At 40.8% G+C, this 14701-nt stretch overlaps 1 protein-coding gene across 2 annotated transcripts; it reads right to left on the bottom strand.

The window, feature by feature from the left end:
• Positions 1-1768: 1768 nt before the first annotated feature.
• On the bottom strand, positions 1769-13785 carry LOC147321146 (14-3-3 protein epsilon). 2 transcript variants are annotated; one of them, XM_086309443.1, is made up of 7 exons: positions 13567-13785; positions 8381-8580; positions 7123-7229; positions 6069-6275; positions 4984-5120; positions 3957-4011; positions 1769-2884 (listed from the first exon to the last, which is right to left on the bottom strand). In XM_086309443.1, the coding sequence occupies exons 1-6, from the start codon at positions 13628-13630 to the stop codon at positions 4004-4006; spliced, it is 723 nt and encodes a 240-aa protein (XP_086165569.1). In that variant the 5' UTR covers positions 13631-13785; the 3' UTR covers positions 1769-2884; positions 3957-4003. The 2 variants fall into 2 exon arrangements, with proteins under 2 accessions (XP_086165569.1, XP_086165568.1); XM_086309442.1 differs by lacking the exon at positions 3957-4011 and having other exon boundaries at positions 13567-13784.
• Positions 13786-14701: the final 916 nt, after the last annotated feature.

Raw genomic sequence — 14701 nt, 5'->3', positions numbered from 1 at the left:
AGACCTTTTCTTAAATGCGTGTTCTGTAACTTAACTCATATGTAAGCCTCATATTTTAATACAGCATGACTATAAAGACTAGGCATTACATCAGGGGAAGGTTGAAACCACACCGCGCATGAGCCTGGTGTCTGTTGTAGGTCCAAACAAAGATGTCTTTTGCTTTATGCTTGTTTTGACCTGACAAAATCCACTTTTTATTAAAGGTAAAGGTAAAAAAAAAGTGAGGATACAGATGCTGAATCAAAGTGAGATGTTAGAGATTCCCATCACTGCCCTCTGCTGATTAAAAATGTTATTTCACTCCATGTATGACAGCTGAAGTCAGTGTGGGAAATCCTTACTTACCTGCAATTAATATTTCTGTAATCAAAATGTACAATGTTGCTATCAGCTGACACTCATTATTTTATCAGGCTCAATAGCCCATCAAAATAAGTGTGAGTATAGATGCCCAGCAAAGTAACATCACCAGGACTGAGGCGTCATTCCATGTCAGTTTCACGCCACCTCAGATTTATGGGGCGGAAAACACCAGGAATAATATACACTTAAAAGAAACTGGGCAAAATTCCAGGTCCTTTGTGGTTTTTGGATATTTTCCTAGCTTTTCTTCCATAACACATACATAATATATACAATATTCATAATATTCTTTAAAACTGTCCAAATTAGGTGGACTGGATTCACAGATATTAAAACTTGAATATGACAAAGAACACATTTTCATCCAACTCCCATTGAGTGGAGAGTTTCTGTAAAAACCATCATAAATTTGGGATAAAATATTGTCTCTGATTTTCTCAGTATGAACTTTTGAAATATTAGGAACATTAGGAATTTAAAATGTAATATTACAGGAATTATGTGATGACAAATGACCAAAAAATTGAAACCTTTATGAAAAGCATCTACTACGTTCCACTTGTTCCTGAATCGGTGAAACACGTTTGTCGTTTCCACAGCAGCAACAGTTTCAGTGCTGTGCTTTGTTGGAGGCTGACATGTTTAGGCATGTGTTGCCAGGAAACAATAATGCATGCTTAATTTGCCATGAAATAATGAAACGAGACCCAGCTGGCTATTTAACTGGCTGTCGGCTGATGGTTTATTACATGGGTGTTAAACACAAGGCCGGGGGACCCAGAACTGGCCCGGCACAGACTCTGTGGGCTGGATTTTACCCTTTAACTGCAGGTTTTACAGCTTTCCTCACTCACAGCCATTCATGCTACACCAAATTAACCATCAAATGACAAAAGTTACTGACTTTTCATGACCAAATATAATTTTTGGACCAACTTAAAAAAAAAAAAAAAGAACCTTTGTGTGAATTAAAAACCATCTGCTCTATAGTTCCAGGACCGTCTGGGTAACGAGCTACCTGAACTGTTTCTTAGATTCTTTATTGGCTAGAACTGAGCAAACTGAGACTTGCTGTTGAAATTGCACTTTAATACAATATCTCAAGAATTGTGTGTATAAACATGGCCTTTAATTCCTGATGAAAGTCTGAACTGTAATCACTCGCTGTTTAAATCCACTGTGATGCACAGACACAAAACTACAAATAAGTGTGTCATTGTCTGAAAGCTTACAGTCCTAACTGTAGGTTAAAGCTAAGTGCCGGTCCTACAGCGCCCCCATGACTGTGATCCAAGGATATCCTCTCACTCTGCAGGTCAGATACCCTCTGATCAACACAACGACAATTTCTTTTCCTAATTTCATGGATTTTAAATTGAAATAAATAAAAAAGAAAGAGACATGATTTTCAATTTGAAGTTTAATGTTAATTCCATGCTGTGTTTCAGTAAGAATACAGATGGTACTTGTGGCTCCGGTGAGAATATCCAGTAGTACAAATCAGATTCACTTTACACATACTGAACAGAAGGAGTAGGAAGAAGAGGAGGATGAGGAGAGGGAAGGGACAGAAGAAAACCTGAAAGAGTCAGGGGAGTAAAGATACAGCAGGCCTCTATTTCCCAAACTGTTTTTATATAGTGCCAATGCAAAACTGCATTACGTTACAATCAAAGAGTGTTGAGCAATCCCCTCCCACGCTCACACTGATGCACATTTTGTCTGTTAAAAAGCCATTACCTAACTATCTGCCATTAGCGAAAGCGCTACAGCCTCGCAGCACAAAACTTGGTCCAAAGAGTGGACAAGGAGAGAGGTCAGAGCAATGCTCGGAGGTGGGGGACGTTTCGTAATTTAACAAAAAAAGAAAGAAAGAAAATGAACATGTGTTGAAGAAGCAGGTGTAGTAACCACAAAAAAGAAAATGTAACGAGGGCACTTAGTTCTTCCAAAAAGCTTTAACACATCCCTTTTAAACCTCCCATCACTGCTGTGTTTCCTCAATGTGACAACTGACGAAGCACGGACAAGATACTGATCATCAACACACGCGCGCACATACACCGGAAAACAGCAAAGTATCGTCTTTAAATAAACTCTTGCACGTGTTACAAATACAGGCAAGCGTACTTGGCAACAGATGATAACAGCAAAATAAAGCAAAATAAAAACTGTGCAAGAGGACGTGAACCTTAAAGGGGGTACAGGCGTGCAAAAAAAAAGAAAAAGTAATAAAACGAAGTGAAAACCCCCAGGGTGGGAAAAACGAGGGAGATGGCGTGCATACGAGGAGAAAAAGGTGGGGCAGGAGGGTGGAAATGGAGGGGATTGTAGAGTAGGAGTGGGCTGCAGAGTAAACCCAGCTGAACACTGTGGCTGGGGACAGGAGACAGTGCTGGGAGGAGGGAGTTAAGAGAGAAGGAGGGGGAGGAAGAGGAGGAGAGCTTGTCTTGTGTTGTTCGGTCTCACTGGGCCTCGTCCTCCGCATCTTGCAGTGCTTCTTTGTTCTGTTCTTCACCTGAGATGGAGACAAAAAGCACCAACAGTCACTGGGCTGCTGCTATACACTTAAAGACATTTCAAAAGCATCACCGGTGACGAGCAGCGTGAAGTGAAGCATGGATATCTAAACTACAGGACGGTTTGCCAGTCACGGATTTAGCCTGGACCTTAAAATATTGAATTTTTAGGCTTCATCCATGGTTGGAAAACTGCCTGTAAATCAGAAAATGATCAAATACTCACATAAAAGTACGTAACAGCTGTATAAAGAGCAGTAAGTACGATGACGGCACTAATTTAAAAGCCCTTTATGGTCCAAATGGAGTGAAATTAAGAAGATTAAACAGGGTTTGACATAACCTGTGTCCTGTGGGGCAAGCAGACTGGCCAGCTGCTGTTCTGTGACAGTGTTTCAACAGCACACAGGTATGATCTCACCTGTGAAGTAACCCATTTTTACCGCTCTTTGCTGTCAGTAGCCTACTGTCACATTGAATGAAGCGTTTGAGGTTAATGAAATTAAGAGGTGTTGAAAACAGCAGGGCTTCAAGACCCAACAGCTCGAGCTTCGTAGAATAAAAACACCTGCAGGTGGCTGGCATGTTTGTGTATGAAAACATTTTTGTACACACTTTAAAATATTTAAATAATATCAGCAAACCAGGAATGGGGATAAACAAAAAAAACGCTCCCACAGGTGTTTTGTGTAATACAAAACTGCCATTTAAAGTAGTTTAAATTGTTACAACTCCGATGTGAATGTGTTTTACTTCATTTGATAAATAGTTATACTGAAAATCTGACTAGGCCAAGAAGCAGATTCGGGACGTCGGCCGTTTACTGGGAGGTATTTCAGCCTTTTATCTAAGTTTTTTTTTACTTGCGGAAGACAAATCAAACATAGACAATCAAACATAGTGCTGAAAAAAGTGGAAGAGGTTAGCAACACAATGCGACAAATTACCGCTCTGTACCCCTAAAAACACTGGACTTGGTGCTGTGAGTAAGTTAGTGAGGGATGTTAGGGTGGTGAGGCAAGACTAACGGCTTGAGGTGGAAAAAAGCCCAAGACAAGAGGAATGACTTACAAAATAGACCTTTAAAAACAGAGAAGAGAGAAGGAGGAGGGCTGTCCTTAAGAATCTACAGGGGAGAGAAGTTAAAAGAGTTCGTGAGTATCGACCCTGAAAGGAGGGAGTGATTTTATACACTGCTCAAAAAATTAAACACTTTTTAATCAGAGTTTAGCACCAAGTCAGCTAAACTTGGGGGATACTGATCTAGTCAGTTAAGAAGCAGAGGGGGTGGTTAAGGGAAAAAAATGCCAGACGCCTCCACCTTTAAAATTCTCATCTTCTCTGGCTGATTTTTCTCTAGTTTTATGTTTGGATAGGGTCACTGTCACTACTGGTAGCATGAACCGATACCTAGATCTTACAGAGGTTGCACAGGTAGTCCAACTCCTCCAGGATGGTACATCAATACGTGCTATTGCCTGAAGGTTTGTCAGACCCTACGCTGGTGCAGTGGGTCCTGATTCCTCCTGGTGCATGATGATGCCCGGCCTCATGTAGTGAGAGTATGCACGCAGGCTCTTTACACCACTGATTGGCCCCAGCATCCGCCAATAGAACAACATTTTGTTTTGGTCCTTCCAATGCTGCCAGACCTCAGACCGCCCAGGAACTCAGTGATGCCCTGGTCCAGATCTGGGAGATCCCGGTGGACACCATCTCTTAAGGAGAATGCCCCGAGGTTGTCAGGCAGGCATGCAAGCACGTGGGTGCAATAAAAACTACCATAGTACCATTTTTGCATTGCTGCAGTGAAATTCTGGCAGAATGCACTAGCCTGCCATCTTTGAATTTAGCTCTCTGTATGTTAAAGGCTTTCATTTCTGTCAAATGATGTAGCATCCTAACACATTACCATGCCCATATCAATATAGTTATCCAGTAATTTTTTGGAGCAGTGTAGAAACCACAGAACTCAGAGGAAAGGCCGGACGAAACCTGTTTGCTAGATTTTTGACCATACAAGAGGCAGAAATAAAAAAGGGGCAAACAAAGAAAGCAGAAATACGAAGCCTGAACAGTAAAGTCATGGTTCTCTCACCATCTCCCTGCACATCTGAGGTCCATAGTGTCAAGTTGTCACGTAGCAACTGCATGATAAGCGTAGAGTCCTTATAGCTTTCCTCACTCAGGGTATCCAGTTCTGCAATGGCATTGTCAAATGCTTCCTTCGCCAACCTGTCAGCAGAGAAGATACGAACCAACACAGAGGAGCTGAGGATTCACTTCACACAGTGGAAGCACAGACATATCAAAAGTGAAGCAAATGTGGAAGTGTGACAGTCGGATCCACCATTCATCCATCACATCTGGTGTCCAAAATCTAATTATTTTTCTTAATCCATGGACCATTCTGAATATTTATGTGTGCCATTATTCATTTTCTGCTCCTTATCTGGGTCCAGGTTGCAAGTGCAGCAAGCTAAACCCTGCTCACCTTCTCCAACTTATCTAGATATACTCCCAAATGTTCCCTGGAGGCTCTTCCCATGGCCAACCTGGAAGATATCCAGGAAGCAGCCTGGTGAGATACCCAAACAAATGACCGGCTGGTGCCAGTGTGATCTTTTTTTCAAACTGGAAAACTGTAGTCCTTTGCCGATAAGCTACGCTGTGAGACGAGTCAAAATAAAGTCAATGTGGTTGAATAGCCAGTTCATGAATCATTTCATCTGGCACCCTGGATGGCTCAACTCCTAAACGATGCTCCTATTTGTAATGAGTAATGAAAGGCAGTAATGAGAGACCGAGAGTCCAAGCTGCTTATATTATCCAAGTCTTCTTTTTTCAGCCTACCACAAAAGTAAGAAATAAACTACTGAACAGCACAAAATTGACTTAAATTTTAAATTTCTTTCAATAAATCATTCCATTAAAAAGCATAAGATGACATCCACAAACTGCTTTTACTTTCACACCTTTTTTTTTTAGTTTGTAGTTTCCTTTCAGTTCACTAACAATCTTGAAGCCTCACGTGATGTAAAACCCCCGTAGCCCCATCAAAGACGCCACAGGAAGTCCTGCTTGTAGACGTCAAACTTGTTTTGTTGTTTTCGTGCACCCCCCCCCCCCCCCCCCCCCCCCACCCCCACACACACATCAAAAACAACTATCTCGTGCACTCACCTGCAAGCACGGTCCGGCGAGTTGAGGATTTCATAATAGAAAACAGAAAAGTTAAGGGCCAGTCCCAGACGGATGGGGTGCGTTGATGGGAGTTCGATCATGGCGATGTCGCTCGCAGCTTTGTACGCTACCAAACTGTTCTCGGCTGCCTCCTTCCTGTCGTTGCCTGTGGCAAACTCTGCCAGGTACCTGTGGTAATCTCCCTTCCTGAGTGGGGCAAACACAAAGGCCATGAAGAACATATGGGCAATCTGAAGGGTAAAGCCACTTTTAACTGTTCAAAATAAATCAGGGGTATTGGTTAATACTTATCATGGAAAAAGATTTTTTTTAATAAAAATGAACAAAGACCACATTAGGATCATAGGTACAGTTAGACCGGCGCCTAATCCCCTTAACTAGGGCACAATTCTAATCAGAGAAGCATCTTTTAGAGGGCAACTAAACAGAGTAAGCAAAACACTCCTGAAACAAGCTTCGTTTACTCCCAAGTTTGTGATTTTCCTTCAATCATCTACTTCTTAAATTTAAGAGAGGTACCGTGTACCATTTCATCGTGGGAGATTAAAAATGCATCCAATTTTTCTGACAGGCCAGTTTCTGCACAGTGCATGATTTTTACCCCACAGCCTCCAGACTTCAGCTTCACCTCAACCTTTAATGGTTTATTCTAAATGGGACAGGGCTGTGCTCCTCTAAATAAGGCCACAGAAACGGAGAAAAATACTAAATAATAAATATCAGACTGTCATTTGTGATTAAAAGTTTAGTCTAGTTATGCAAGACATCACAACCCAACAGTATCTTAACAAAATGAGAGAAAATGTGTTAGCAAATGTTTGTGTTAAATGGCCAAACAACCTGAAATTAACATTTGCTTATTTAACAATCGATTCTGCAACAACAAATATACATTAAAAAACTCAGATTCACACTATAACAACAACTCTGACATGTAAACCTACTGAATGTCCCATAATTTGTAATTATCTGGGCGACCACACCACTTTCCTCATTTTGTTAGTACAATTTCAGATATGAACTGGATACCTACATTTTATAGTAGAAAACCTTAGATTCTCCCGTGGTAGCAGCTAAGATGAGATGCTTGTCCAGTACATCCAGAATGTCATTGCAGATTGATTTCAGCTCTTTCTCAACCTGCAGAACAAAACACAGATGATTCTGTTAGTACACCATGTTCCTACTCACTCTGTGTGCTTTGAGACCTTTGCAGATATTGGCGTGTTCAATTAGACAGCACTAACCTGACAGTGTTTGACAGCCACTCTTGTGCTAGCTAATGCTATAAAAACTTTTTCCAACTTGTTGTGCCTTTTCCATAGTAACAAATAAGCAGTAAACAATGCCACAAAGAAATAAAGAAATGCTTCCCATTGATGGTTAACTTATTACCTGGACCAGGGACCTGGTCTGGTCTCCACTTAAGCAAACAGGGCTTCTTCCTGGCTTTTCACAATAAAAGCCTTCATTATATAGTATATGAAGGCTACTTACAACAGACCTCTCTCCTTTATCTTTTTTATTTTTAGGTTATGAGACACATTTTAACAAATGAATATTTGACATCTATGAAGCTCATTTTGAGGTCCATTAACAAAACAGCAAACAAAACAAAAAGGTGAAAAAAGCTTTTTGTATAAAATAATGATAAATATAGTGGAGACCAGAGAAAGTTGAATAACATAATTCTAAAAAACCTAAATATAATGCATTTGCTTCGATGCTTCGTTTAATCCACAACTCTGTAGCGCTCAGCTGTCACCATGTAAGCGCAAGCGCTTCACCCACATTTGCAACTAAAAATAGACCTGCAATTCAAGGCTTCAGAGTTAGATTCGAATCAACACAAAATATATTAATTAAATAAACTGTATTAATATTTGAAAGTACTTTTCTAAGTCTTTTTTTTTTTTTTTGCACGGCAGTAAAACTGAGCCGCTGACCTGTTCAGAGAACAGTGGGCGTTCTCTGAATTCTGCTGTTACTGGGAGTTTCTCTGGAGCATAATTGGGAAAAAATGCAATTTAGAGTTATTTCGTGGCTGCCACCTGCCTCATCATTTTGGGCTGTGAAACCATTTCCTGGAGGAGAGCTCTCATCTCCATGAAATAACTGTGCAGGTACTAATGTCTAACCAGTGCTACCTCAGTCCTGAGGGTTTGTTTTTTTAAATCACTCTGTGAAGTAGTGGCAAGAAGAAAAAAATACAATCACTTCACGTGTGGTAAGAGCAGAATCAGAATGAAAAACAAGGACAGCATCAGATGTGGGTTTAAACTGCGTCTGACCGTTTTCCTGTATTCTCGGATCATCTTTAGTTTGTCTTCGCCTCCTTTGTTTTCTTCTTTCTGTTCGAGGCTGCTGATTATCCTCCAGGAGGCTCTCCTGGCTCCGATTACGTTCTTGTACGCTACAGAGAGAAGGTTCCTCTCCTCCACCGTCAGCTCCACGTCCATACTCGCCACGTTCTTCATCGACTCCACCATTTCTGAAAGAAGCAAAATAGAAACAAACGGCTGAATGTCGGGTGAATTATCCACAGGACGAGGGGAGCAATGTTGGAACTACCATGATTTTTCTTTTAAAACTTTAAACTCAGTTTCAGGCTGTTTGAAGCTTCACCCACATAGGAGAGGGGATCCAATCAGAAAAATGTTTTCTGAAGGGTGGGGATAGGGGAGCCCTCTTGTTTTAGACCCGGGGTGGGGAACTCCAGGCCTCAAGGGCCGGTGTCCTGCAGGTTTTAGATGTGACCTTGATCCAATCACAGCTGATTTAAATGGCTAAATTACCTCCTCAACATGTCTCGAAGTTCTCCAGAGGCCTGGTAATGAACTAATCATTTGATTCAGGTGTGTTGACCCAGGACGAGATCTAAAACCTGCAGGACACCGGCCCTTGAGGTCTGAAGTTCCCCCACCCCTCTTTTAGACAGTCAAGAGGCTCCACTGAGGCCTAATTTAACACAAATAAAGATTATTTTGAAATGTGAATCATGCAAAGCCACTCTAGGAGAATTAAGGAGGTTTAAAGGAGGGGTTGCTGAAGGAGCTAATACTCCAATATTTGAGCTGAAGTATTAAATTTACTGATTGCAGATTTCAAGATCAAAAATAGGAAATTTGCATAAATTTCATTACATCTGATTGGAATTATAAAGAGAAATTTTCTGCTGGGTTAAACAACAGAAAAGGTAAATGTGAAAATATTTCTGCTTTAATATTCAGCACTGAGTCTTCATTACCGTTATTAACATTCATTGTTTTTAAATTAAAAACAAGCACATCTTCATGCCATTAGCTCAGTCCTGAAAGGTTTCTGTCATCTTCAGTGATTTATTAATGGAGCGCCCGGGATGCTGACCAATTATAAACTCCTCTAATGTAGACATTTACCATCGTGGACACCTTCGGGGAGGCGATGGAAACTGAGCCAGAACATTAAACCAGAGGGCTGAGCCAAATCATCTTCAGTACGTTAAAACATCTCATGTTTGATTCATGGCAGCAAAACAAAACGATTGGCACTTATCTCAGGAGTAATTCGTCAGCACAACGAGCTTCTTCCCCGAGGGGTCAAATAAATGAGGCAACGGGGAGCCTCTTTAATCAAGAACACAAACACCGAAAATTAACTGGATCTGTTTCAACTTAAAAAGAAATACCTTTATTCTAGCATGTAATAACTTACATAAGAAGCATCAAAGATGGCAGGATGAAAGACAAAAAGTGGTTAAAACAAGCCACACACCACATTAAAACATCTAATTTGGATGTAATTTCTTGCCTTGTCACCCAGCCCAGCGCTGGAGGGAAAATACAAGTGCCAATCATCCAGTTTGTGACGTATGATCATATACAGTCAGCAGGAGCAATGAGCTGGTTTACAAACCAGGAGGACTCAACATGCTGCTCCACCTCGGCCTGCTCTCAGAGCAAATCAGTGAGCCCCTCGTGCTTTTAAAGCATTTTTCAAGTGAAGCCTCCACAGGCTGTATTTGGACACCAAGTCATTAAAAGGAATCTGCACAAGCACAATAGACGTTCACGACCTTTTTTAGCTGTGCAGTGGCAGACAAAGCTACTCCCTATCATAGTAAAGATGTAGGTAAGTAAAAGTGACATGCATCTCTGTTTGAATACTAAAAAACTCATTTTTTTTTATCAGTGATCTCAATTATGTAACACTGTTATTCATTTACTTAAATGCTCAGGTATTCAACTTTGGAAAAAATGAAATTTACAGGAGATGTATTTAACGTGAGGGCTGTTCTACATCTGCTTTGAATCTACACCGTGGGTACATCATAACCACAAACTTTCTGAAAGTGTAAGCCACATCGTGCTGTGCACCTCCTTAGAAACCACAGCTCGCATTAACCCGGCAGTTCAGTATTGTCGTTTCCTCTAGTGCATTTCTGGCTACTACTTCTTCTACACCCAATTTTCAAACTGACTAGAAAAGAGAAACTCCACCGCCAACTAGGATTTTGGTTGTGAACCAAAACTACATGGGCTCGACACAGCCCATTAAGTCCATCACGTAAGGATGCCCGCTGGTCCGCTCTCAGCCGTTTCTACCATAGTGCTAAATTTACAAAATATACAAAATTGATTTAATTTTTTTATTCAGTATGCTGTCAAATGAGTGACTGAGCACAAAACGAACACAGATTTCTGCTTCGGCTTTGTGACCCAGAAGCTACGTCCACGACCTCTACCAAAGGAATTCTGCAGGTACTAACATGTTCAACGAGAGGCCTGGAGATCTCCACAGTAGCCGAAAAGTGGATCAGAAGAGAGGAAGGCTCTTGTCCAATCATTGATTTCCAAACACCGGGCGCAGGGGGTGCTGTCGACATTTCAACAGCACTGGGTGAGTGACTCTTCCAGTCTGCATGTTGAAGTATTCTTGTGGCAATATATTGAATCCCGAGTTGCCCTTGATACAACCATCAGAGGGTGAGTGTGTGGAAATGTTAGGTTAAAAGCACTTAGGCATAGGAGAAATACTTCTATGAAGCATTAATTATAGTAGAAAAGCACTGCGTAAGTACCAAATCCAATATGCATTAGCCATTATCGTATTTCTGCTTGTTTGAAATTGTTACTTTCCAGCTACATGCAGGAAAAGCTTGCTTTTGCCTGTACTGCAGCAACCTGTTCCTGTGATGTTTTATTCCTTTTTGCCTTTGTTTCTCTTCCTCAATTACTTCAGCTGGAAGCTTTTTATAAGCAGCAGCACCCCAGAAAGAAAGACCAGCCTAAAAATAGCACAAACACAGACACTGGCGTGTTTGTTTGCACAATGATTAACCCATAAAATGCATGATTAAATGCAAATTTATATTGACGGCAGGGAAATTTCTGCACCCCATCTACAAAAAAAAAGAGGCAGACACTCTGAACCAAATGGCTGCAATTAATACCAGCAGCTGCAGACAAACTTGGGAAATGTGACTTTTTGTTGAGAAAGAGGTTCGTTTTCACACTCTGAACCAGGCAAACGGAGATCAGAGAGTGTGGAAAGTGCACAGTTTAACACATCAGCGATGCTTTCACGCATAAACTCCTGCACACAGCAGGAGGTAGGCCATTTTACACCAGGGCTGGGCGGTATGCTGGTCATAATTCCACGCATGACACGAATCTTTCAAATACTGATAAACTGGAGAACAGCCAAAGAGCCAGCTGTGGTTTCTATACTGACCACCGGGAGCGATGCAGATCGACAAACCGAGCATCTGTCTTCCACACGGTTTTAGTCATATGACGCAAGAATTAAACATCCTCTGCTAGCACTCTTAAAAAGGGCAAACATCATGGCACTATAATCTGAAGAGTAAACTAGGGCATGCTGGGTAATGCTAACTTACAGCCTGTTGGAAGCGGCTCCATCAAAAGTGTGGAAAGACTCCACAATAACTAATTGAGGAGCCCTGCCGTCAGTTTATTTAAAAGGAGACTTGCTTTGCAGCTCTGCCAAAACACAGTAACAAGGAAACAGAGATGGTTTTAAACATGGACGTAGCTTCCACATTGGAAACAAAGGCAATGTCTGCTGCAGTAAATCTGCACCACCAGACAGCGACAGCTGAGCTACAAAAAGACTTCCGGTACTATTGATGTTCATGAGAAATTCGCCGCAAGTACGTTCCTGCTCAGTTTATGGGCTCAAGGGCTTGTAAAGATCATTACGCTCATTGTTAAGGCTAACAATTAGCGAGCTACTTTGCCAGTAAAGAAGCACCCCCTCCTCGTTCCATCCGATTCGTTTTTAAACCGCGATGGCGAAAGCCTTCAAAATAGGACCTCAGATGCCAATGGGTGATGTCACTATATTTACATCTTTTTGATACAGTCTATGCAGGGAATCAGGTGAGGATAACTCAAAAACAGCTGTTTTCACTTGAAAACTTGACCAAATGTTAGCTTTATTTATAAACGGTGGCAAAAACAGCACAAACAGACCGCCTCTGTGCTTAATATTAGTTCCATTTAAACAACTTTGAGTAAATTACTGTTCTAATTGAAGAATGAAATGTGTCATGTTTGTGGTGGCTGCTTTGGCTTATTTTACTTGTTGCATGGCAATATGCAGTTTCTAGAAAGAGGAATTTAACTAAGGAACTGCAAGGCAGGCAATACTAATAAGATTTCCTTGCCTCATGACTGTGTACATTTACTAATATATTTTTTGAGATTACTGAAAGGCACTAAAGGCAAACTAAAACTCTTCAGGTACTGGCTCATCTGGACTTCTGATCAAGATTACAGTTTAGGTACAAGACTAACATCTTATAATGACCAGGCTGAAAAACACCTTGTAGTTTGCCAGCTACGGCGCAAATTGAGAAGCCCCTCAGAGAAGAAGAAAAAAGTTGATCCGCACAGAAATTCCTCAAACGTGATTTTAAGAGCTTAATTACGTGCACGTTTTCCATTAGACTCACTGCCACACGGGCTTCTCTTGAACCCTTTGTGGGGCCGATTTGTAAGCAATAACTGGAGCCGTTTTCTGGGGATTTTCCACTCGTTATTGATCAGAAAGATCAGCGTCAGCGGAGCTGCAGGTCGTGTTTGTAGTGGTATGGGCATTCGTCGTGGTTTTTTGAATGGAGTTCGGCGTGACGGGGCTGAAGAAAGGCTAGCCAGCTAGTTAGCCGTTTAATAGCTCGCTAACTAAGAAGAACCGCTTAGCACCGCGTAACTAACACAAATGTTCGCTGGCAGCAGTGCACACCGCGGGACACGCTTTCCAGCACGCTGGCTGCGCCTTCCTCATGAGCTGAAAACTACATTTAAACGTATATTGTTTCATTCGGCTGGGGAAACCTCCGCCATTTTGTCTCGTCTCACCCAACAAATCCATGTGAACTGCTTCACCTGCGTCTCCAAACCCCCTGCGCAGGGAGACAGAGGGGGAAAGAGGGGCCAGGCGGTCTGCAACCACCGATATCTGTCCGCAGCCTTACCGTCATATCTCTCCGCTTGTTCGGCGAGTTTAGCCTGGTATACTAAGTTCTCTCTGTCCGCCATGGTGCTCGGATACTGGGGCTTTTCGTGGCGTCCCAGTGGAAAGGGAGGATTATCGGCTGCTCTGCGATTCCTGGTGGTGGATCAGCAACAGCACTGTCGCTTCGCTGAACCGAAGAGCCACCGGTAGCACTGGCGTAAAGATGGCGCCGCTGCTCCATCCGGGAAATCCACGCAGCGGACTCATCCACGCCTACAGCCTCCAGCCAAGTCAATAAAATATATTCAAATAAAATCAATAATAAAGGTAGTGATTTAAAAAAAAAAAAAAAAAGAAGTGCGTGAATGAATAAAAAAGTCACGTAAATAAATTTAAATAAAACTGAAATTAAAAAATAAACTTCACGTTATATAAAAAATTAAGGTCATTAAAAAAAACAAAGAAAGAATATACACGAATAAGTTAAAAAGGTCCGGAATATAAATAAAATTAAAAATAAGCTAAAGAAAATAAATAAAAAATAAAAATAAATGAAAAAGTAATGAAATAGTTAAAAATAATTTAAAACATAAGATAAAAAACTTATGAAATACATTTAGAAATAAAATAGAAAAATAATCAAATAAAAAAACTGAAAAATACAAAAAAAACCAAGTCTCAAAATAAACTGTCCTCTAAGTAAATTAAGTAAATTCAAAACCCTCCAACACCTTAATGTTAACGCCTTAATAATTCACTTACACTCTTCATTGAAGAGTGCAGTTGAATTTGCAATCTAACATGTTAAGAAAGCACAAAGAAGCACTTTATTTTTTTTATTATTATTTTCCAAATAACTATATTAATAATTACTTTACCAAGAGGATCATAAGTTAGTAAAACTGAACTAAAGCTAAATGTCGAGACATATTTTAGTTATCTGAAAGAATGTGAAAGGATTTTTTTTTTTTTTTTTTAAATGAAGCCTAACCTTAAATAATACAATGTACTAAACCAAAGATAAACTCATATACACTAGAAATTACTGTTTTAATGTTAAATTTTTGTCTTCATAACCAGCAACAGGAGGCTTGAGTCCCAGTATTTATTGATACTGGGATGTCTTTGTGACTGAGTCCCAAATGTTTGTATTA

The sequence above is a fragment of the Aulonocara sp. 'chitande type north' Nkhata Bay genome, linkage group LG10 (assembly GCF_057382095.1).
Source record: "Aulonocara sp. 'chitande type north' Nkhata Bay isolate Kocher_YH1m ecotype deep benthic linkage group LG10, A_spYH_male_GT1.1, whole genome shotgun sequence".
Classification (NCBI taxonomy): Eukaryota; Metazoa; Chordata; class Actinopteri; order Cichliformes; family Cichlidae; genus Aulonocara; species Aulonocara sp. 'chitande type north' Nkhata Bay.
This window is presented reverse-complemented; position numbering and strand designations above follow the sequence as displayed.